The sequence below is a fragment of the Dermochelys coriacea genome, chromosome 4, assembly GCF_009764565.3.
Source record: "Dermochelys coriacea isolate rDerCor1 chromosome 4, rDerCor1.pri.v4, whole genome shotgun sequence".
Classification (NCBI taxonomy): domain Eukaryota; kingdom Metazoa; phylum Chordata; order Testudines; family Dermochelyidae; genus Dermochelys; species Dermochelys coriacea.
Window position 1 is genome coordinate 124333932 of NC_050071.1, and position 24119 is coordinate 124358050.

At 43.1% G+C, this 24119-nt stretch overlaps 1 protein-coding gene and 1 long non-coding RNA gene across 2 annotated transcripts; one reads left to right on the forward strand and one right to left on the reverse strand.

Moving 5' to 3' along the window:
* Window positions 1–346: 346 nt before the first annotated feature.
* Window positions 347–19592, forward strand: LRPAP1 (LDL receptor related protein associated protein 1). Its single transcript, XM_038400838.2, has 8 exons — window positions 347–677; window positions 8346–8490; window positions 10588–10712; window positions 12066–12186; window positions 13193–13351; window positions 14592–14674; window positions 17408–17584; window positions 18817–19592. Exons 1-8 carry the CDS (start codon window positions 498–500, stop codon window positions 18880–18882), a joined length of 1056 nt encoding a protein of 351 aa, XP_038256766.1. The 5' UTR covers window positions 347–497; the 3' UTR covers window positions 18883–19592.
* Window positions 6188–11903, reverse strand: LOC122459718. Its single transcript, XR_006280575.1, has 3 exons — window positions 11677–11903; window positions 10802–10808; window positions 6188–6321 (listed from the first exon to the last, which is right to left on the reverse strand). It is a non-coding gene; the product is annotated as an uncharacterized LOC122459718 (long non-coding RNA).
* Window positions 19593–24119: the final 4527 nt, after the last annotated feature.

Below are 24119 nucleotides of genomic sequence, written 5' to 3' on the forward strand. Positions count from 1 at the left end.
GGTGGCACCTTAGAGACTAACACATTTATTTGAGCATAAGCTTTCGAGGGCTACAGCCCACTTCATCGGACGCACAGAATGGAACATATAGTAAGAAGATCTTTGTACCTACAGAGAACATGAAACAATGGGTGTTCCCATAGACACTATAAGGAGAGTGATCAGTTAAGATGAGCTATTACCAGCAGGAGAGAGAAAAAACAAAAACAAACAAAAAACCTTTTGTAGTGATAATCAAGATGGGCCATTTAGGTTTCTTCAAGCCTCCCACCAGCCCCCGTGCTTTTCCAGCGTGTAACGCATTCTGGGTCTCGTAGTGCGGGTTTGTAAGGATTCCCTGGGGATGGATCACTGCTCAACCCGGCGAACTACAATGACCACGGTGCATTTTGGAGCACTGCATCGTGGGGGTTGTAGTTTTCCTCTTCTCCAGGCCGGCTGCTTGCTTGGCTGAGTCTCTGCCGCAGCTGCCTCAGCAAGAGGAGGCGTGGGGGACGATGGCTGCCGTTTGGGGGCTGCTGGCTCTGAGCGCCTCGCTGCTGCTGGCTGTCTTGGGGCAGGGGGGTAAATACAGCAGGGAGGCGAATGAGGCTGCCGCAGCCGGCAGCCCGACGCGCCAGGAGGCCGGGGAGTTCAGGGTTGTGAAGCTGAACCAGATCTGGGAGAAAGCGCAGCGGGTGAGTCGCTAATTCGCTTCCTTGCAGCCGCATCCTGGAGCGGGGGCTGCTCCCCTGCGCGCTGGGGTCAGGCTGCCTGTGTCTGGCAGCAGAGAGCAGCTATTTCCAACCCCCCTGTCTGAAGCTGGGCCCCTGCAGCCGTCTTTGAAGATCAGGCCATTTTTGTTCAGCTTCCTAGAGAGGCTGAACCGCGGCAGCTCCCATTGAGGGGGATTTGCGGGTGCACTTCTGCCAATCGGAGGATTTAGATGCCTAAATATGGATTGTGGGCCCTACCTTTAGGCGCCCAGCTTTAAAAATATTGCCCCAAATGCAGGAAAAAGCTTAACTGCAAGGTCTGGTGGCCCTCAGTATGTTTGGCGGTGGTATGAACAAGTACCACTGCCTCTGAGTCTTCCTCTGGGATTGCTGAAATGTGGGGCAAACTGCACCTGATGTTGACTTAATATGTGATGTGGAATATTGGGTACCAGATAAAGGACCAAGCTGTCTCCCTGTGCACCCCCACCTCCCTTGGGAACTTTCATTTAATATGTGAGAGCTGTGTACAATGTTCATCTGGGACACACCAGCCTCTGCAGGAGATTCTGTAACTGAGTTTGTAGGAGAGATCTGGTAATGCCCACAGGTGCTTTCACTAAGAAGCAACCCCATCCAGTGTGTAACCTCATCTGAAAAAAAGTGGAGGTCTTTTATGATCTGGGAGCAGGAGCTTTGGTGCAACAGCGCTTAAAGCGCACCTCAGTGACCCAGCCCAAGTGTGATTGACTGATTGCCTGGTCTCTGACCCCTTCCTACACTGGCCCTATACCTTCTTCAATTCAAAGCAACAACTTCACTGCTGGGTTTCCTGTGAAAGGTTTGAATGAGCCTTCTTCCTACATTGAGCTCTATATTGTGAACTTTGGTGACCAGGGCCTTTCTGACCATTTGTTAGAAGTAGCTGAAAATAAAGAGCTCTGTGGTTTTGCATCGGGGTGGGTGTTGCAATTCAGTACTGCCTCACACAGCCATGTGTTGTCATGCAGCTGAGTAGTCCTGAATTATTCAGTGGTAACCAATTCCTCCCAATTTCCCAGAAATAAGGTTGATCCTCTCTCTCAGTCCATGGCTAATCCCAGTTCTCCCTAGAACTGATACACACTTAAACTGTAATACCTATCAGAGGGATCTCAATGCAAGGGCTCCCTTTATCCAAGGCCTGATTTTACACCAGGGATAAGCAAAATACGTCCCGCAGGCTGGATTTGGCCCAGTTAACATTTCTGTCTGGCCTGCCATGACTAACATTTCTATCCGGCCTCCTCTGCCCCCTCGTGATCTCTTGAGTCCGGACCACTAAAATTGTGGAGGTGCAGTGGGGCACTTAGGCAGGCTGCCTGCCTGTCATGGCCCCACGCTGCTCCCAGAAGCGGCTGGCTGCTGCTGGTACGTCTCTGTGCGCCCCTGGTGGGGGGAGGGAGGTGGCTCCATGCACTGCCCCCGCCTCCAGCACTGTCCTCACAGTTCCCATCGGCCAGAAACTGGCCAATGGAAGCTGGGTGGGCAGCACACTGCCTGAGCCTGGCTGCGCCGCTGGCCAGGCACCTGTGGTAAGCACTTCCCGGCCAGAGCCTGGACCTCGCACCCCCTCCCGCTCCTCTGCCCCAGCCCGGAGCCCTCCCCTGCACCAAATTCTCTCCCAGACCCCGCACCCCCTCCATTATTATAGTAGAAATGTGCGGCCCGTGACGACTTACAAAACTTGTGAAGTGGCCTGCGAAAATTATTGCCCACCCCTGTTCTACACCCATTGAAGTTAATGACAAATTTTCCATTGACTGTAGTTAGTTCTTAAAGAACCCTTTGTGCTTTTGTTTTTGCTGCTCAAATAGGTCTAATATCATCTGCTATTGAACGGTCCCATCATGAGCTTTAAATCCTAAGAAACAATAGGTTCCAAAGACTAGCATGATATTGTGTTGTGAAGTCCGTTGAGTTCCATTCTTTAATCAGAACCACCTTGCTTTTGCGGCTGTGGGTAATGATTACAACTGAGCCTAGCAATCTTTGATATGACATTGTAATGTTTCACAGATTCTCTGGTGATAGTTCCCAATGTTGTCAATTAAAATATTAAACATTAGGCAAGGAGCAAATAATTTGGCACTTGACAGCTTAATTATAAACCTCTTCTGATCAACTTTCATTGCTAGCTACTCTCAACTCTTGGTACCATTTGCCGGCGTTACAGTCAATCAGTAAGGTTCCACAGATGTGCACCTTACCCCCTTGCAATGTTTTAAGTGATAACATCCTTGGGCCTGTGTGAGATTAACTTCAAATAGGAGCAGTGCTTTGAGTACTAGTTTTATCTGCTCTCTTTTCAGTATCCAGCATTTAATAGGTTCTTGCACTTCATCCATCATTGTGATATAAGAACAGACCAGACAAAAGAATTCTACAGAAGTTTTGGCAAATTTGAAAGGCTTTACCCTCCTCTTATGTTTTGTAATGGTCCAGGTTTCTTTTATTGAATTTCCCATTAAATTATATTCTAAATTGGATTTCTGTCTTGAAATGGGAAAATTTCAGAAACAGAACATTACAATTTTGGAAAAAACCCACTGTTGTGACTAAGATAATAATCAAAAGTTATTCAGCACCAATACAAGACAGGAAAAATGGACCCCACAAACATGTTTGCTTGTTGTTTGCAGGAAAAAACAGGTTTAAATATTGTATGTAAAGTTTCCATTTAAAAAAACCTTAAAAAGAAAGTATTAAAAAAAAAAAAAGTTTGCAGGAAAAATTCAGTGTTTGAAATAATATCCGATTTCTGTGAAACTTCTTCATTTGAAAATTCCATTTTTGTCTCTCCTTAAGCTTAAAGTTTGTAACTTGTTTACCATCCATGTGCCATATGTAGTGGCGATAAATCAGGCGTCTAACTGCGGACAAGGCAGTCAATCCTTTATTAACTAGAAAATGTGTTTCTAATGGCAAGGTATATGTTTAAAGGTTTTATTGCAACAATTTTGAGAATCCTTGAGAATTAAATCCGTTTGCCGTGTGAATTATTTCTAGTGTATATCTGTGTTCTGTTAGTTCTGCATGAAAGAAAAATTAACCAACACCAGTGTAAGGTTAAATATTAGTGGAGTATGGGGGAACTCAGTCACCCACTTTACTTTTACAGCCGATTTTATAGAAGCTGTGGAGAAGCCTGTGTATGAGACTGAAGTCATGACTGAGCTGTTAAGGTTCAGTCCTAATTGAGCAAGCTGCTAAGCAATGTGGCCCCAGACCAGCAAAGCATCTAGGCTGTGATGTGCCTTCCTCTTCAAAAAAGTGTATAAGCATGTGCTAAAGTTTCACTGGCTGCATGTGCTTAAATGCTTTGCTAAACAGGGACAGGTCACACACTTAAGAACCCTGCTGAATTTAAGCCTGTGAATAGTCCTATTGAAGTGAATGGCATAGAAGTCAATAGGACCACTCATGTTCTTAACTCTGGGATCGAGGCCAGAGAGCTCAGTATCTTGCAGGATCAAGACCTTAAGGCTTAACTATTTTTCTAACTACTCTAGGTTTTAGAGTAAACTAAGGTCCTGATTCAGGCACTTACGCACATTTAACTTTAAGCAAGTTAGTAGTCCTTGTGTGCCATTGAACTCAAAAGGGCAATTCATGCTTAAATTGAAAAATGTGCTTTGCTGTGTTGGAGACTAACTTAATGGCATATTAAAATAGACAATTCAGAACAGTCCTAAATGGTGTGAGCTGTCTCTCTTTGAAGTTACCCTTAGATAACCTGTTTACTCCAAAGTGCATTTCTGGGTCTTATAAGTGCCATTTGCTTGCTTGTTCTTAAAAAATATAAGTTTCATTTCATTAATGAGAAGTTAGAGAATATTTCTAAAACACACTGATTGATATCTTGATGTTTTGAAATAGTTTCTCACTGTCTGTGGAACAAACCAGTTTCTGGATGTAGATTCGGTGCATCTATTTTTCATTTGTTACCATTATATAGCCATTAGTCTTATTGTGCTAACAAATAACTTTCACTCAATAAGTTATTTTATGACAGATGGGTCCAAGCTTCCAAGTTCAGAAGTGGAAAACGTTCCAAAAGACGGTGTGCTAGATTAGCAGAGGTAAAATGATGTAGAAAACTCAGATGGGACCTCGCTAAAGCCAGGCTGCTAAAGTGTTTTTTTTTTTTTTAACCTCATTTCCCCTTCGTCTTCCACATCCCCTTCTTTCACAATGCACCTGTCTCCCAGGACTATTAAGTAAATGCAAACATTAATGCTAGTGTATTATTTGATTACTCCAATTTAAAGTGACAGAAATCTGGAATTTCAAAAGCTGTGGCTCCTATTATAGCAATCTGGATTCAGTGACAATGCACATCAGTAATTATTCCTATTTCTGGGTGTGGGGTTGTTTTTGGTTTTTTTGGTTAAATATATACAACAACATTTTCAAGTTAATCCTCTAGAAGCCTTACATTTTTAATTTCTTCATTGTTATGGCCATGATATCTCATCCTTTCACAGATCCAAGGCTAGAAAAGACCTTTGTGATCATCTATTCTGACCTCCTGCACTGCACAGACCATAGAATTTCCCCAAAAGAATTCCTAGAGCATATTTTTTATAAAAACATACAATATTGATTTAAAAATTGTCATTGATGGAGAATCCACCACAATTCTTGGTAAATTATTCCAATGGTTAATTTCTCTAACCATTAAAAATGTATGACTTGTTTCCAGACTGAATTTGTCTAACTCTTAACTTCTAGCCATTGAATCATGTTACAGTGTTCTCCACTAGATTGAAGAGCCTATGATTAAATATTTGTTACTCATCTAAATACTTATAGACTGTGATCAAGTCACCCCCTCACCTTCTCTTTGTTCAGCTAAGCAGATTGAGCTCTCTGAGTCGGTCACTATAAGGCATGTTTTCTAATCCTTTAATCATTCTTCTGGCTCTTCTCTGAACCCTCTCCAATTTATCAACATCCTTCTTGAATTGTGGGCAACATCCTTCATGAATTGTGGGCCACTCTAGTCCAGTAGCGCTCGTACCAGTCCCAAATATAGAGGTAAAATAACCTCTCTCCTCCTACTTAGGATTCCCCTGTTTATACATACCAGGACTGCATTAGCTCTTTGGCCACAGAGTTACAAAGGGAGCTCATGTTCAGCTGATTATCCACCATGATTCCCAAATCTTTTTCAGAGTCACTGCTTCCCAGGATAGAATCCCCTATCCTGTAAAGTTTGGCCTACATTCTTTGTTCCTAGAGGTATATATTTACATTTAGTCATAGTAAAACACACATTGTTTGCTTGCACCCAGTGTACCAAGTAATCCAGATCACTTGGAATCAGTGAGGAGAATAGATCACTTATTTATCACTCCGCCAATGTTTGTCATCTGAAAACTTTATCAGTGATTATTTTATGTTTTCTTCCAGGTCACTGATAAATATATTCAATAATGTAGTGAAGATATCAGGTTAGTTTGTCAGGATCTGTTTTCCACAAAACCATGTTGATTTATATTAATTACATTACCATCCTTTAATTCTTTATTAATCGAGTCCGATATCAGCCACTGCATTATCTTGTCCAGGAACGATTACGGGCCTGTAATTACTTGGGTCATTCCATTTACCCTTTTAAATATTGGCAAACATTAGCTTTCTTCCAGTCTTTTGGAACTTCCCCAGAGCTCCAAGACTTGCTGAAAATCAACATGAATGGTCCATGGAGCTCTTCATCCAGCTCTTTTAAAACTCTTGGATGTGAGTTATCTGGACCTACTGATTTAAAAATCTATATGTTCTATTAATGCAGTACCAGGAGAACTTCCATAGCTGCTCATAATTATTATGTTGAATATTAACCATATTCATAACCATAACAACCATATTGTTGGGATAGAAACATTTAACTGGAACATTTTGCAACTCAATCACTGTAGAAATCTCTTAGTGCATTAGAACCAGAAAATGAAATTGACTAATTGTCCAAGATGAAGAAATGGGGACAGATTAAAAGAACAAAAAATGAAATTAGATATTTCAAAATCTTTGTTTTAATAATCTGCAGTATCAGGAACAGATAAGTAATACAATAACTTTTTTAATACAGTAACTCCTCATTTAAAGTCGTCCTGGTTAACGTTGTTTCATTGTTACGTTGCTGATCAGTTAGAGAACATGCTCATTTAAAGTTGTGCAATGCTCCCTTATAACATTGTTTGGCAGCTGCCTGCTTTGTCCACTGCTTGCAGAAAGAGCAGCCCTTTGCAGCTAGCTGGTGGGGGCTTGGAACCAGAGTGGACCGGCAGCCCCCATATCAGCTCCCCCTTCCCCTAAGCTCCCTGTGTGGCAGCCGCCCAGAAGGCTATCAATTGCCAGCAGTTCAGCTGTCCCTCTCCCCACTGCTGTGTGCTGCTCCTGCCCTCTGCGTTGGAGCTGCTCCCGGGAGCCTCCTCCTTGCGGTGCGGGTTGCTGGGGGAAGAGGGGAGTTAATGTCATGGTGTCTCCCTCCCCCCTGCTCCTGCCCCCCGCTTACCCCATCTCTGTAAAGCAGTGGGGAATACGACAGTGCTCAGGAAAGAAAGAGCTTGCTGGCAGCAGCTGCTGTCTCAACTTGCTGATCTACTTAAAAAGGCAATGTACTTAAAGGGGCAATGTGCATCTCTCTCACACACACACACACACACACACACACACACAGGGTGTGTGTGTCTCTATCTCTGTCTGCCATGCTGTCTCCTCTCCCTCCATTTGTGCTGCCTTGTAGAGTGTGAGGCTACATTAACAATAATGTGTTAACCCTCGAGGGCTCAGCTGAGTGCTAGTTCATCATTTAGCAGTAAGGCATTTCCTGGGAAATATCCCACCCTCTGACTCCACCACCTCAACCAAGCTTCACAATCATCATTGCTGTGTATAGTATTAAATTATTTGTTTAAAACTTAAACTTATATATAATATAGTCTTTTGTCTGGTGAAAAAAATTTCCCTGGAATCTAACCCCCCCCCATTTACATTAATTCTTATGGGGAAATTGGATTTGCTTAACATTTTTTCGCTTAAAGTCACTTTTTTCAGGAACGTAACTACAATGTTAAGCGAGGAGTTACTGTATTATGATGTCCCATTAAAAGTTCACTTGCTTTCCTTGCCTCCCTAACCAAAGCTGAAGAGAGTTAATTTCTCATTCCAATTTATGTCAAGCTTAATGCCAGTAGGAGATACTTTTTTTTTTTTACCCACACGTGGCCAGTGCTGCTGTTACAGAAATGGTTGGGGGGCTGAGGAACAGAGGAAGTTTTAGCATATAGATGTTAAGGGCCAATGGGGGCGTCATACAAGGAGTTTATTTGTACAGTGTATAGCACACTGAGGTCCCTGTGCTCTGACTGACAGTGTCCACTGAATGCATCCAATGAAGTGAGCTGTAGCTCACAAAAGCTTATGCTCAAATAAATTTTAGTCTCTAAAGTGCCACAAGTACTCCTTTTCTTTTTGTCCCATTTCAATGGAATATTAAATACTGTTTTCTATGCCAGTCTAGCTTCAGAGGTAACTTTGCAGCTATGTATGCACATGCATGTGATTACAAGGCAACTAACCAAACCATTTCTCTGATCTCATTAGCTTCATCTTTCGGCTGTAAAACTGGCAGAGCTACATAGTGACCTCAAAATACAAGAAAAGGATGAGCTGAGCTGGAAAAAGCTGAAGGCTGAAGGGCTGGATGAAGATGGAGAAAAAGAAGCCAAACTTAGACGCAATTTAAATGGTAAGGAATAACTTCACTGAAGAGGCCAGAATTGTCACGCAGTTACCTGAAGTCAGGTGCCAACATTTATTTTTATGTCATTAAATAAATGGCCTGACTTTCAGAGGCAATAAGCACACAAAACTCATATTGAAGACAGTGGGAGCTGCCAGAGCTGGGCACAGTTCCTACAGTGGAATGAGATTCCTAGCTTTAGGCACCTAGAGTTTGAAAACTTTGTGTCAGAAAAAGAACAAAATAAAATCAAACAGCATTGCAACTTCATTGATAACTTGCTTTTCATCCTGTTGATGATTTTATTTATTCTATTTTTTAAAAAGTGTTTAAAAATAAATTGAAGTTCTCTTGACTTCCAAAATTGAGCTATTATATTGTGTATACAATCTTCGTCTCAATTTTGCATCTGCAAAAATTCAGGCCAGTGTCTGAAAATACAGCACTGTGACTTGCCCAAGGTCACTTGGAGAGTCAGTTACAGTGCTTTAGTTAGCCCAAAGTCTCCTTATTCCCAGTTCTGTCACTAAACCACGAGGCCATCCTTTCTCCCCAATATGCTCACACTGGAGCTATCCCTCAGGCTGTTCTGGGGACAGTGATGGCTTCTGGAAAGGGTGCTGCTCACTGCCCTTCTCCTAAGGGGATTGTAATGGTGAGTCAGAAAATTTGAGTTTGCGGAGGAGTACAGTGTGCATCATGTGAGGATTTAAAGACATGGGCCAGGACTTGGGAGGCCTGACCTTGCAACTGACTAGCTATGCAAGGTCGGACTCTGTCTCTGTTTTGGGGTAGGGAGCTGTGCCACAATTATTCCTACTTAACAATGTGTTGACCATTGATTAATGTTGCAAAACTCTTGGAGGGTCTCTGTAGGTGGCATTGAAGTGCTGATGGAATTGGTATTATTCACATGTTGCATCCTGTCCCAAAATCATCCTCCATTCCATGAAGCGTTTATTTTACAGTAATTTTAGATTTGTAGTCGGTGTGCTTTGAGGTCAAATAAACTATTTTAGCTATTCTGTCTGGACACACACGGTATACTTGCTATCACTGTTGAGGATGGCTGGAATGAGCTCTTCATAGCCAAGGAGTCTGTACCTTAGTAGCCTGAACAATCTTTAACCTTAGAAATCTGAATGCCTTAGTGGTGTCCCTTTGTCACCATTTCAATAGTTCAATGCCATTGCAAATTCCAGACAAACTGATCAGCAAAGAATGACATTGAGTAGGATGTTTATAAGAACGTTATGTTTTCCTTCGCTCTCTTTGAAATCATATGGCTTAATTGGTCATCAGTTGCATACTGAACAAACATACAGAAATTCATTTATAATGAAGGAAAAATATTAATAGTGTCCTACAGTGGTTGCTATTAAAATCAATACTTGCCGCTAGCTACTATAAGGTGAATAGCTATTTTCTGTTCTAACGATTGCTGTGGGAGGTCTGTGCCCTTTTGATAGTAACTACTGTAAGTGCTATGTCTTCTTTTTTTCTTTGGGACACACTGGGGAGTGAATTTCTGTATCCCATTTCAGTATGTGCTGAATGAAAGTAACTTTGCAACTTTAAAGCACTGTGTGAAACTGACATTTCTATGGACAAAATGGGCTAGGTGCTTTGCAGACAATTTGGATGACAAACACCTTACCTTGAAGATAGTGCTTTTTTTAATGTGTAGACTCATGGAAAATAAAAAGTGAAAGTGGAGCTGTTTAGCAAGTATCTTGTTCCATGCTTTTTCTTTGATCTGATTTGTATGCTATGGTATTTTTGTTAACTTTCTTGAGGAAGGGTCCAGGGTTGATGGGCCTCATGGTAGATGTGTGTCTTAAGGAGAGGGCAGAGATGTAACGCCATGCTCTTGGGTGGGTCATCAGCAAGGGGATCAAACCTGGGACCTCTGGATGTGAGCTCTGTTAGCCAAAGCTATAGCTGGCTCATCCACCTCTATATGTGGCCCTGCTACCAACAGAGGAAGATAGAACACCTCACTGAGTGGGCATGGATTTCACAGACTCTCAGGAAAGCGGTTCCAGGGGCGTTAAGGGGAACCGTCTACTATCAGTTCTAATGTTTCTTGTTATTCACTTACAGTAATTATGACTAAATATGGAATGAATGGAAAGAAAGATGCCAAACTAGTAGACACCAATTACATCAAAGATGGCACAGAAAGTGATGTGCTAGATGATCCAAGACTGGAGAAATTATGGAGTAAGGTGTGTTTAATTTCTGGGTATTTCAATGGTAAGAAGAAAATCTTCATTCAAGTGCGTGTTTAAGTTTTCTAGAAACCCCTGCCTTGGACTGAGACGCTTTAGAACTCTGTTTCCAAACACTGGGCCAAGTGCTATGACATGTTGAGTGCCCTCATCTTCCATCAAAATCATTGGGTGTTGAGGGTACTTCTCTTCTCAGAGGATCTGATCCATTGTACCTTTTATACCCTCTATATATGGGTGAAATCTTGATCACAGTGAAGTTAATGAGAGTTTTGCTAATGACTTTGCAAGGGCCAGGATTTCACTCTGTATGAACATTCAGGAATACAGCTATGTATCTTGGCTTTTGTTTTGTTTAAAGGCTAACTTTAATTAAAAATATTTCATAGAATTATTTTAAAAAACAATTTTAAGGGATTTTTTTAACTTGAAAATCCCATCTTGTAGTGTTTGCAAGTGAAACCTTGCAGATATTATGCTAGTGCCTGAAAACAAGAACTACTCCAGTTTGAGTAGTTATAACAGACTGGAAGAACCTGCAAAAAGGAAATAATTAGTAAAAAGTAGATTTTTTTTTAAATTCTTTGCTTTATCAATCTACAGTGGTATAAGTAAAAAAGCAAAGGAAGTTTTTGTTTTTGTTTTTTTTTAATAAAATCAAATTCAACCTGTCAGTGCCCTTCTTTGAGAAATAGAAGAAAAAATAACAACAACTTGGAAGTATTCTCCAAACAAAATTTGAGCCTCTGGCTCTGTATAAATATCAAAAGACTTCACTTTTAACCTGTGGGAAGAAAAACAGAGCAACATCCATCCCTCTACCAGGGAAGCACATCGAGTATCTCTCTAACTGCGAATAGCTAGGGACATGACACACAGTACGATATTTACTTGCCAATAGAATGAGAGCTCTTGAATAGATTTTCTCATGTGTCAGTCTAAATTCCTAGTGGAAACAAACCCTATACATTCAGCCATGCAGTTCATGTCTCTCACATCGATACCTGATTGCTTCCTAAGGAGTGTGTGTGACAGGGATATTAGGCTCTACAATAATTCAAATAATAATAAATAACAGTTTTCATCATGTCTGTGGATATTTGGTAGGTGAGATCCTGGCCTCATTAAAGTTAATGGTAAAGCTCCCGTTGAATTCAGTGAGGCCAGGATTTCACCCCATGTCTATGTTCTGCCCTAATACCAGCACACTGAGACAGAAAATGAAGGACCTAATCCGTTTTTTTAAAAAAACGGAAGGGAATTTTATTTGGCAAGTGAGTGTATGTAGCATCACTTGGCCTGTGAAATGAAAAAGGATGATAGCTTCTCTCTCATTCCTATTTCTTTCAGGCCAAGACCTCTGGGAAGTTTTCCGATCAGGAGCTGGATAAACTGTGGCGGGAATTTAAGCATCACAAAGAAAAGATTCACGAATATAATATCCTGCTAGAGACTGTGAGCAGAACAGAAGGTGTCTGAGCATTTGTCTGATGTTTCCAGTGCCGTGCAGCCCTCTCTCTGCCAATCGCTCAGTTGTTTTAAAGTGTCTTTAAAACCCTAAAGACGGATTGTTGGGTTTATATTAGGGTTGGTTTGCAGTTGCTGCCATGCAGAGATACTTGCAGGACACAAGTCTGTATCCTCTGCCAAGAATCTCTATAGCTAATGGAGCCATTGCTGGAGATTGTCAGCTTAGCAAAATAAACTCGTTACGGCTTTCGGGAAAATATCAGCAAGTGCTGAGCCCCTGTTGTAGCATTTGGGCCCTGATCCAGTGGAATATAGGTCCGTGGAGGCACCCAATGCGCCGGGGGGGAGGGGAATCAGTTTCTGGGTTCTAGCTGAGGAGGAAGGATGGAGTTACGGCTAGAGCAATGAGGAGCCAGATTCTTCGCAGCTAAGGTCTGTGCTGGACCCAAGAGGACAGGAGCAAAGGTGGCTTTATGCTACCTTGTGTCATCTCCAGCTAAGGCTACCAGAGGTCAGTTTGCTGCCTGGTACACCACACTGGCCAGGTGAGGACACCACCTGAGGCTGCTCTAACTTATGCCTGGCTGCTAACAGCCCCTCTGGGGCTGTCCAGCAGCATTTTTAGCAAAGACACAGAAGTGTTCCGCCCATATTCCTGTTCCCTAGGGCAATGCTGTCATGCTGCTGTAGGGATTTTTCAGGAAATAGGGCAGTAGAATTCTGGATCATCTTATTGAAATTGTTGACCTGATTTATGTATTATGTACGATAAAATATTTCTGCACCACTTCTGTCCAAAGGACATATATTGAGAAGTAAATATCAGTTTTAAACATCTTAAAAATCAGTGTTATTAAAGTGCTCTATTGATGCTAATTTACTAGTGGCTCAAGTGCTGATAAGATCTGAGCACCGACTGCTCCCTTCCAACTTGCTGGGATTTGCAGGTACTTCTATCCTCTCAGGATTTGGCCTATTATGAATTAATGTTTGTATTTTGATAACAGAAATCCACAAAAATATGATCAACCCATCTGAAGAGGACCAGTTCAAAGAGGAAATCTTCCATGGCAAACACACAGAACTCAAAGACAAAATGCGAAGCATCAATCAAGGGTTTGATCGTTTACGTAAAATCAGCCACCAGGGATATGACACAACCAGTGGTATTATTCACTCTGTTTTACATTAATTTATAATCAGTTTTATGAGAAGTCAGTAGGCAAATAACCAGTTAGAATCCAAATGAGCCTTGTACAAAGTGCTGACAAACAGACATGGGATGTTTAAAGGGACGCACCAGCCTACTCTGTTTAAGTGCTGATTTTACAGACCAAGTGCCCTGTTTGTCATCTACAGCAGTGGTTCTCAACCAGCAGTCCGGGGCTCCCTGCGGGGGTGGGGGGAAGGATGCAAGCAGGTTCCGGGGGGTCCACCAAGCGTAGCCAGTGTTAGAAATAGGACAGGAAATAGGGGCCCACGGCAGAAAGCGAAAGCCAAAGCCCCACCTTATGGGGCTGAAGCCTGGGGCCCTGAGACCTGCCACCCGGGACTAAAGCCAAAGCCTGAGCAACTTAGCTTCTCAGGGGCCCTTGTGGCATGGGGCCCCAGGCAATAGCCCTGCTTGCTACCCGCCAACGCCAGCCATGGCTTTTATATGCAGAAAAACGGTTGTTGTGGCACAGGTGGGCCGTGGAGTTTTTATAGCATACTGGGGGGGCCTGAGAAAGAAAAAGGTTGAGAACCCTCTGTTCTACAGAGGCTCCTCATATAGGACAGGAAACAGGTTCTCATGATGCTTCCATTCCTTGTGTGTACCATTGTCCCTGAAAAAGACTGGGAGGTTTGGCTCTGATTCTCTCCAAATCTGCATGTTTTCCAGAGATCCATGGAGGCACAGGGCCAACTCTGCAGAGACCCTATTCATTCCCTTTTGGCTACTCAGAGCCTTTCTGCAGCATGGCTCCTGTAGATGCCATGCTGCCAGAGCTGCCGAAGTGACTGCTGCCCTTGGAACATCCCCTTACGGGGAAGGAAGTTTTTTTCACAATGAACCATTGATTCTGATTGGACCCTCTAGGCATTATTACAATACAAAAAATAAATCCTAATCATCATTAGGGGAAACCATCACCATTTCTGGATCCCCATGGAGGGTTAAATTCAGGGAATAGGATGAATGCTTTGATTTTGTTTTGTAAAGGTCCCATATCTACCATCCTAAAAATCTAAGTAAAATATTAGGATTTGGCCTCCATCTAAGTTGACCTGCTCAGTAATGCAGTGCTGGTGTGTGCGCGTTTCTCATGTAAAGCCATGTGAGTGTTGCTGTTAGTCATGTTAACATGGTATCAAATATTAACAACTTAAATATTAAAATAATTATGTTTCTGTCTGTTGGTTTAGAATTTGAAGAACCCAGAGTGATTGACTTATGGGACATGGCCAAATCAGCCAACTTTACTGAGAAAGAACTCGAATCATTTCGGGTAAGATAGAATTTAGATAAGGGTTTTCTCTTCAATATTAAGAAACACTATGTGCACTACATTCAGGGTATGGTAATGCACCCTTTTCCCTTCTGTTATTTTTCACTCACCATGATCAAGAGACAAACTTGCAAACACTAAAGCGTATGTGTAACTTTACTTATGTGAGTAGCTCCATGGTCTGTCGTGGAACTACATAGGAGTAAAGTTATGCATGCACCTAACTGTTGGTAAGATTGGACCTTTATTTTGTGCAAACAGATCACCTCTCCAATCATCATCTTCTAATCCCCAATTGTAATTAATGCTTTGAAAAATAATGGAAAGGATGGAAACTAAAGCCAAGAAACACAACAGCTAGCTAACTTCCCCACCAGGTTGTTATTTTGTCCCTTGTGGGAGGGTTACTCGTTGGTCATTTCACAGGAAGGAGCAGTGCACAGCTAACCCAGGGAGGCACAGTGATCCTGTTTAGTATGAATGCCTTTTTGGAGACATGAATTACTGTGGTGGTCGTGTTTGCATTTTTTGGCTTTTTAAATGATGAAATTAAAAATATCTCTATTTAGTTTATACTATGCCTGGTTGTCCTGTTTCCCTGACTGCTTGGGGACAGCAATATCTTGCATTTGTGGCTGGCAGAACTGTGTCCTCTAAGTCTGCTTGTGAATTTTTATCTGTGTATTTATAAGGTCCCCATCATAACTCCCTTGGAAAGTATTACTGAGCCCACTTTACAGATGAGTAAATTAGTCACAGAGAAATTAAACTACCTGCCTACGGTCATGTGCAAAATCTGTAATTGAACCCAGATCTCCAGAGTCACTGTCCAGCCCAGAAGACCATTCTTCCTTAGAAACATGGAGTCTGATTTCCACACTCATTTAAACATGTTTTAATTACACTGACCTCCGTGAGCTGTGGATCAGGCGTACACAGCAATGGGAGAGGTAGATCAGGCCCATGGCATCTGTCCCTTTTTCCACAAATAGGATCTAAAATAAGAATATGAAACAGTTTAGAAACAGACTGAATGTTTGGACAGAAATCTTTCCTTAGGGAAATGCCATGCACCAGTGCTGAGATCTGCTGCTGTCAGCAGCACAGCACATGCTGGAGTATCGTCGCAGAAAGAGTAAGGTAAGGATTACAGGGTGCACTTCACTGACTTATAATGTGGGAAGAAGAGAGTTAAAGGTAGAAATTTGCTGAAATTCTTGTTGGAGTACTCAACAGCTAATGCTAAGGTCTGGCCTTCATGTTTGTTGTTTTTGCTGATCTCCTGTAGAGCAAACCGTACAAGGTTTTGTACGGAAAGGTGCTGCGTTGGCACATCATCCGAAGAAAATAGCTTGAACAGATTAGGAACTGCAGGCAAACCCAGTGCTAAAATATAGTATGGCACGTAGAGTGTAAAACAGAGTAGAATGTTATAAGAGGCTAATCATTTCCCTCTGCAGTCGAACTGTTGAGAGGAAAGCGAGACCTCTGCTTCTAAAGCTGGAGAAGACCCATTAGAATGGCAAAGTTTTGTTTTGTTTTGTTTTTTCCCACCAGATCAGAGTGAAAACTCTGCCACGCTAGTCCCAAGTCAAACTAGTGCCAAACATTGTTTAAGGGTATGTCTACAGTACAGCTGGGAGCAAGCCTCACAGCCCTGGTAGACAGACTTGGGTTAGCGGGGCTCTCACCAGCATGCTAAAAATAGCAGCATGAACGTTGCAGCAGCAGCCGCCAAGGCTTGGGCTTCCACCGCACTTGGGGGTAAGGTTGGTCCCAGCTTGAGTGGCTAGCTTCCGCCGATGCCGCAACATCCACACAGACTAATACAGAACACAGACTAACACAGCTGCTACTCTGAAACCTGTCAACATCCACACAGTTATTTTTAGCATGCTAGCACAGGTCTGTCTAGCCAGACTGGGAGGCTCACTCATAGCTGCAGTGTAGACATACCCTACGTGGCCTGCATGAAATAAGTGTGGTGGATTTCAGTCTGGTTCTTCGTGTGCAGGTGTTACATCGCAGAGGGAACCATCACCATAATTGCCACAACAGTTGGCATTGCTTATAGTGAGGGCAAGCCCCAAAAGTACATGGAGACTAAAGTTACTCTCGAACAGTGGTCCAGCAAGAGCCTAACTGGGTGTTTAGGGAAGCTTGTATTTTTGCTGCCTCTGCCACAGTATATAGGAGATCTTTTCTGTGGATAAATCTGAGATGTCACCGATGTCACCACTGGCCCCTTTCAGCACTAGTCGAAGAGGTTGTCACTTTGTTCTATTCCAGGCACATCACAGCTTGTGGTAAAACAATAAAGCAAATCAGGGGATGGCTGGGCTGCCAATCAGAAAAGAGCTAATTCTGAGCATTAAGGGCCTGATATTGAAAAGTGACCTCTGTAAGAATTGTGTCCGCAAAACACGCATTGTAGAAACATATAGGCTTTTCTATGGTGCTTGTCACCATCGTATCATTGCGCCTCTCTGACATTAATGGCCTCTTGGAAGCCTGTGCAATAGATTGATGTTTGGATGCTTTCCTCCAGAACTGAATTTCTGGATGGTTATGATGCTCCATTACCCCAGCATTCTTAAGAAGCAGATAGCTGTAAGGCTTTCAGTGTATGACGCTCATTAAAATAGCATTAGCAATGTGCTGCAGGGAAAGAGAGGGAGGAAACCTCGGAAAGAAGACCACATTTAGCCCTGAAATGTGTATTAATGGTTCTAGGAGGAGCTGAAACACTTTGAAGCAAAAATTGAAAAACATCATCATTACCAGAAACAGTTAGAGATTTCCCATCAGAAACTGAAGCATGTGGAGGGAACGGGAGATAAAGATCATCTGAGCAGAAACAAAGAGAAATTCATCATGCTAGAAGAAAAGACTAAAGAACTGGGATACAAGGTCCGTACAAATACGATGTGTTGTGACGTTTCTATATGCTCCAACTGTAGTTTTAACTCTGTGCTAGAGGGAATTTGGATTTTCCTGTGCTTATTATCCACGCTATTGACTTATTCATTATTAGTCATCATTACAATAGTGATTTGAGGCCCTGTCACAGGACCAGCCCAACTGAGACAGGTTCTTGTAAAGGAGAAGGAGCCAACTCAGGCCCAGATGGAAGTAATGAAATCCCAGGATGGCTGGTCGGCAGCTAATTAGCTCAGGTGGAGTGGTTCCCAGAAACAGGAAGCTCCTGGGGAGAGGAGCTTGCAGGAGAGGCCTGGAGCAAGAGGCCTGGAAGATGTGCTCCTGCAACAGGGAACTCTCAAACTTTGGCAGGAAGCCCGCCTGGCCTGTCAGGAACTATATGCCACCCCAGAGGAACTGTAGCTAACAGATCTCTACAGACCTCTGGCTCCAGGGAAGGATTCTTCCCAGCTAATGGTAATAGGCATGACCCCAGGGTAGGGGGATGCAAGCCAAGAGAACCCTGCTGGAGCTGGATAGGAATGGATAAACTAAGACTGACTCTGACTCCCAGCTAAGATGCTGGGGTGAAGACTTTTGCTCGGTCTTTGGTTAATAAACTAGACCCCTCAGAATGGGAATTGTTCCTTATGTAGTCTTAGTGAACTTATTGATGACATTGGGGGAAACCCAGGCAGGCAGCATTTATGGTGCCACACTTGGCCAGAAGGGGGTGCTACAGGGCAGGTACATCCTGTGACAGTTCCCATTTGATATTGAGGTACCATTGTGCTGGGCACTGTTCAAACACATAGTAAGGGACAGTCTCAGTCTTGAGAATTTACAATCTGAATAGACAAAACAAAAGGTGAGAAGAGGAAATTAATATTGTCCCCATTTGAACTGAAGCACCTTTGTCCAGGGTTATACACAAGAAGCCTGTAGGAGAGCTGGGCGTGGAAGCCTGAGTCCCAGTCCAATGCCACAACACCATCCTTCTTCTCATATCAGGAAATCCTGATTCTAAATATTGAAAAAGTTCACAATTGCTGTAATTGGGTAATAGGTTTGGCTTTCGGGAATAGTCTCATTCAATTGTAATTCTCATCGGGGAATGACCTTGTCCTTCTACAGGTCTGTCAAGTGCCGTATACCCCAATGGTAAAATGTCAATATGTAGCAGATTTCCTGATCACTTCGTGAATATGTTTTTGCCCTTTTAGGTAAAGAAGCACCTACAAGACTTATCCAGTAGACTCTCAAGAGGTCTTCAACACAACGAACTCTGAATGTATTTTCCATGTTGTGAGATCAATATACCCAATAGATCACTTTTCCTGGGACTTATCAAATACCTAGAGAAGCAGATAATTAAATATTCAGCACCCAACATGATTGTCCTTTGTAAGGAATATATTTTCAGTCCTTTTACATTTTAGTCACTGAACTGATACTGTGATTGTCAAATTAAATTAATCACTTATAAATATACATTTAATTTGCACATCTTTTATCATTTAAACTTTGTATCTGCATCACATCAGCCTTTCAAATAATCATTCCAAAAATACAGTAGGCACTATATTTGAGAACTCTGCTGTTTTTACTATTGGGAAAACTACATTTTGTTAACAATAAATCCACCCTGATCAATTAAACCAAAATTGAAATCAGTGGGACTACTGACCGGTCTAACCCAAAGTATGTGTTTAAGGCAATGATGCTGCAAAGGCTTAATAGAAAGTTAGAATAATCTAAATGTACAGACTAATTTAGTGCCCATTGAAGTAAACTGAAAGACTTTCACTGAATTCAGTAGACACTGAATCAGATCTTTACGGCAGATAATCTTATAGTGGGTGAGGAAGAAGGGTTGGGGCCAATTCTTCCCAGATAGTAATAGATTAATGAATATTTCAGAAGCTCCTGGATTTGTTTTTCACATTTGTTCAGAGAGTTTTTGTGACACTTAAATCATTAAAAACAAAATGAGACATCAGTGAATTGTTTTTTCCTCTCTCCTTTGGCTAAAGGTAATTCCAGCACTTTTGCTAGATGCTGGAATTCATTTTGAGCATGCACATCATAATCCTTGTGGCAGTGGTTATTTTTTGCAGCAGAAGAATGTGTTTATTTTGAATGTTTGTAAGGTGCTCTATACCAAAGTCACTTACTGGATATTGTAAAAAGAAAAGGAGTAGTTGTGGCACCTTAGAGACTAACAAATTTATTAGAGCATAAGCTTTCGTGAGCTACAGCTCACTAGCTCACGAAAGCTTATGCTCTAATAAATTTGTTAGTCTCTAAGGTGCCACAAGTACTCCTTTTCTTTTTGTGAATACAGACTAACACGGCTGCTACTCTGAAACCTGGATATTGTAAGTGATGCTTAGAGTTAAGGTTACCCTGACATTCCAATATAAGACCCTCTTTACCATTTTTATAATTTTACCAAACTTCAACCATTTGGGTTTAAATTTTCCATTCTGGTTATCTGCCTCTCCTTCAAATTTTTTTAAGTTTCAGCTAAAACTGTTCCTAGAACAAGGGCAAAGGAAAATATGGCTGCTAATAAGTTTGTACAGCCATTTTGCTGAAAAGCTCTAGCAATTACATGCTTCGGATCGGGGATTTTACTTATGAGAAAATAAATAATTTTGTTTGAATTTTGTGCCAAAAGTAAAGAATAGGGACACACATTGAATGATGAGAACAAAAAGAATTATTTGGTAGGTGAGCACCATCTATCCCTGTGCACTGAACGAGTCAGGAGTCCAGTGGAAAGAACAGCATGTGATAATGCATATGCACGAGGGAGCTGAATTAAAGTGCATGGGCATCCTCAATTTTAGCATTTTGCGTATTTGACTTTGCAACCTTAGTGTTCTTTTAACATAGTAGAAGTGAGACCAAAAAAAAAATCCTAAATTCTAAAGAAATACAGTTGACCAATATAAAACACAGACTCTCCCATCAAATACCTAGCATAAGCTACTACAGGAAAAAGCCTGAGAAAAGAAATAGGTCTTTCATGCTATCCAGCAGACAAAGGGGGAAAGCAAATTCCAGGTTCAAAGGCAGTCCAGTCCAGTCTGCAGGTCACAGAGATGTTGGTTGACCCTGCTTAAGTCTGTATCCAAGAGAAATTATTTCATTTGTCTTACCAGACTATGGGAGTTCAATTCAGCATGACAGTGCTCGTAGGTGTAAATGTTCATATACTACTAAATCATGAAGGTGTCTTATGAACTGAGAGCGTGCAAAATTATGGATTAAATCCATTGACCGGTGGAGTCAGGATTTCACCTGACACATTTATTTGAAGCATAGTTAAATCATTATAAAGGGCCAATTCTGCTGCCACTGAAGCCAAAGACCAAACTTCCAGGGGCTTCAGCAGGAGCAAGCTGGGATCTTAAGTAAGCAAATAGGCATGGCATCTTAGATAGTGGTTCAGTGCAGCACTTTCCCAGAAAACATTTTATGTACAGCAGGCAAAAGCCTGCTAGTAATGGTATTTGGCAAACTAAAATCTGATGATGGTATGTAATGTACACCAAGCCTTATGAGACACATTTTTAGAAATGATGACGCTTAAGGATCAGTTTTTTTTAAAAAAAAACATTCCCTCTGTAGCAGTTTACAGGTCAGCCAGAGCTAACACACATGATCAAGCTCTGTTGGTCAGAAAGGGCGATGATCTTGTAAATGGCAATCAATTGCCATCCCAGAGGTGGCTGCATTACCATAATAGCATATGTGATTGTGCAGTGAGACTACAGTATAGAAATACAAGCCATTACAACTGAAACACTGTATGCTGTCACCTTTGGTCTTTGTTATTCTGTTGGTGGTAAACTTTTGTACCATGCACCCATTTGGCATTCAGTGCTTGCAGACTTGTTTTATAGCTTGCATTCTGTATAGCCCACTTTATTGTCCACTGAGAAAAGAGTTTCATCCAATGTGCAGAACAAAGAGCAGCAAAGGTGTGGGATAAAAAATATGTACCAAAAAATTTAGGAAATGCCAGTGTTTAGAACCAAGACCAGCTTTTTTCTGAGTCGGATTATCAGGGCCCCGTTGGACTACAGAGAATAGGATGACTGTACGTTGATGTCTACTGTAGCCAATTTGTAGTCTTTTGGCGAGAGTGGGCAGTAGCTGTTCCTAGCGATTAAAAGCTTTTCCAGGAAGAGAAAGCTAGGTGGTATCGCACAAAAAGGAAGAAATAATAGTGGTAGCTCAGTGTAGAGGATGCAACGTGTGCATGGTGACAGTAATCAAAACATAATTCCCTGGCATATTCCTGAAATTGTATGTTTAAGTAAGCTCCTTGTGAACAGCTTAGGATAGAATCCGTGTGGATCTAGGCTAAAGCACAGGCCTGAGCCTGGGATCCAAGGAACTTACTGACCACTGCTGCAATAGTGGCACTTAATGATGTTTCCAAGTGCCCAGTTCAACAGATGCCAGTAGCAAGGGCTGGCGCTAGGATGCTACTCCAGTTATATAGCAATGCTTCCCAGCCTGTGTGACAATGAGGCAACTCAGAGGCTAAGTAGACTCAAGCAGAGAGAATGTTTGGCAGGTGTATGTGAGTGGGAGAGGGTCGCAAAATAGTTACAGGATCTTGATAACTTTGAGTTAGCTACAAGCTGCTCAGCCCATTAAAGAGCTAGACAAGGTGCCTCGTAGATATCAGGGTTGCTGGAAGTTGGTCACTAAGGCTGTTTAAGGGTCGCCAGGTCAGACCAAGGCTGCTATGCTCAGAATGTAGACTAACCTCTGTGACTCTTGCTCCAGGACTATGGGGCTGGGAGTTTTTAAATCCAAGAGTTTTAACCCTCACAAGGCAGCCTAAAGTTTAAACGAGGGGACCAATCCTAATAAAACCGGAGGTGGAACCGTAGTGGACCACAGCACCTGTTGTCCCTGGCTGAAGCTGCACCCGGAGATCCTTTCTAGTTAAGACTGACCATGGTAGCAGTAGTGAAGAAAGGGGACACCTTCAGCTCCCATCAGGATAATTCCCTGTTTTAACACTTAAATGAGAGCTGAGCTAAGACCAGAACCAAATTCTGCAGGCAAGGCCACATTTCACTGCTGTGGCCATAGTCTTTGGCTGACAGAGGCTTAGCTGGGGACATAGGCAGGTTGTGGCATGTGGCTTTTGTATTTTTATTTGTGCCTTCATTCATGTACCTTCCCAAACTGACAGCAAGCCTGCATCTAATGCAGGGGTTCCCACACTGTGGTACAACCGGTTGGGAGGGGCATGTCAAAAATCTCTCGGTGGAGGGGCGGGGGGGGAGGTAGTTTCTAGCAAACAGTTGTCACAGAGAGCCAGGAAGCAAAATACTTCCTGTCCGATTTGAGTCCTTACGGTAAATAAGGCTCACCAACCAAGGCGTCATGGTAGTAGTATATAGCCCTGGGCCGTAGCTATGCAGATGCTTGCTGTACTCTCAGCGGTGGCACATAGGGGCTTCGCTCTCTTCTTCTCCTAGCCTTTAGCTTGAACAGTTTAAACTACTGAAGTGAAATTCCAGATCATGCCACAGGTGCAACTCTCCCCCAAGAAAAACACATGCATAAGACGTGGGGCAGCTCATGAACCACCCATTGGGGAAGGCTAGCCCCCACCCCCCTCTCCCACTCCTTCCCCACCAGAACCCTGAGCTCCCCACTGCAGCTGGAGGAGCCCACCCGAACCAACCCACCCCAGGCTGCCCCAGCCAGCCCTCCTGAGCGCCCCCCAGCCCCAGAGCGTGGGGTGGCCCCAGCGCCAGGCAGCTTGAGCACTGACCCGGCTGCCCCAAGTCACTGGGCAGCCCACCCTAACCCCAGCCCACTTTGGGGAAGAGGAGCAGCCTGGGCTGGGGCCATGCGGGAAGAGCAGGAAGCGGGAGGAGCGTGGGTGGGGCCATGCCCGGCTGACTGGGGAGGCTTAGCCTCCCCTGGCCTGGACCTGACATACCTGCCGCCCACGCATACGATGACCCTCTGGAGCTGTTGCATAGCCTCTAGCCCCAAGGAGCCCAGGGAGCAAACGACAGCCGCCACACCTGCTGCAGCTCAGATGCCCCCTACATACTTCCTGTCCTGCAGACGTTGCTGCCAGGGGCAGCAGGTGCCTGGATAAGTTGACAGGGCAGTAGAGTTCAGTGGCTAAAAGTCTGGCTACAGGCTGCAGGAGAGCCTGCCACCTGGCTCTTGAGCAGCAGCTGGCTGCAATTTGAGCCTCTCCCCAGCAAAGGGTGACCTTGTGCAGTTCGTCCAGCTTTGTGGGTGACTGTGGGCCTTGCCTCAGAGAGAAGTGGAGCTGCTGAGGCACAAGATGACTTTGAAGCTGACAGCCACCCAGCTAAAGGCCTCACCTCCACCTTGCCCTGCTGAGCCCTCGGCCTTTACACAAGGCTAGCCTTAGAGTCGCCCTGGCTGAACTTGTATATTGGTATCCCAGCCCGCCTGGGCACAGCCCCAGCCTCCATTGCTCCACTGCTCCATTGCTCCATTGCTCCTA

What these genes read in the sequence shown, in the direction of transcription:
- LRPAP1 (XM_038400838.2), top strand. Translation starts at nt 498, where the DNA reads ATGGCTGCCGTTTGGGGGCTGCTGGCTCTGAGCGCCTCGCTGCTGCTG. An exon ending in GACTGTGAGCAGAACAGAAG is followed by an intron (nt 12,187 to 13,192) that starts GTGTCTGAGCAT and finishes TTTTGATAACAG; the next exon opens with AAATCCACAAAAATATGATC. An exon ending in CTAAAGAACTGGGATACAAG is followed by an intron (nt 17,585 to 18,816) that starts GTCCGTACAAAT and finishes TTGCCCTTTTAG; the next exon opens with GTAAAGAAGCACCTACAAGA.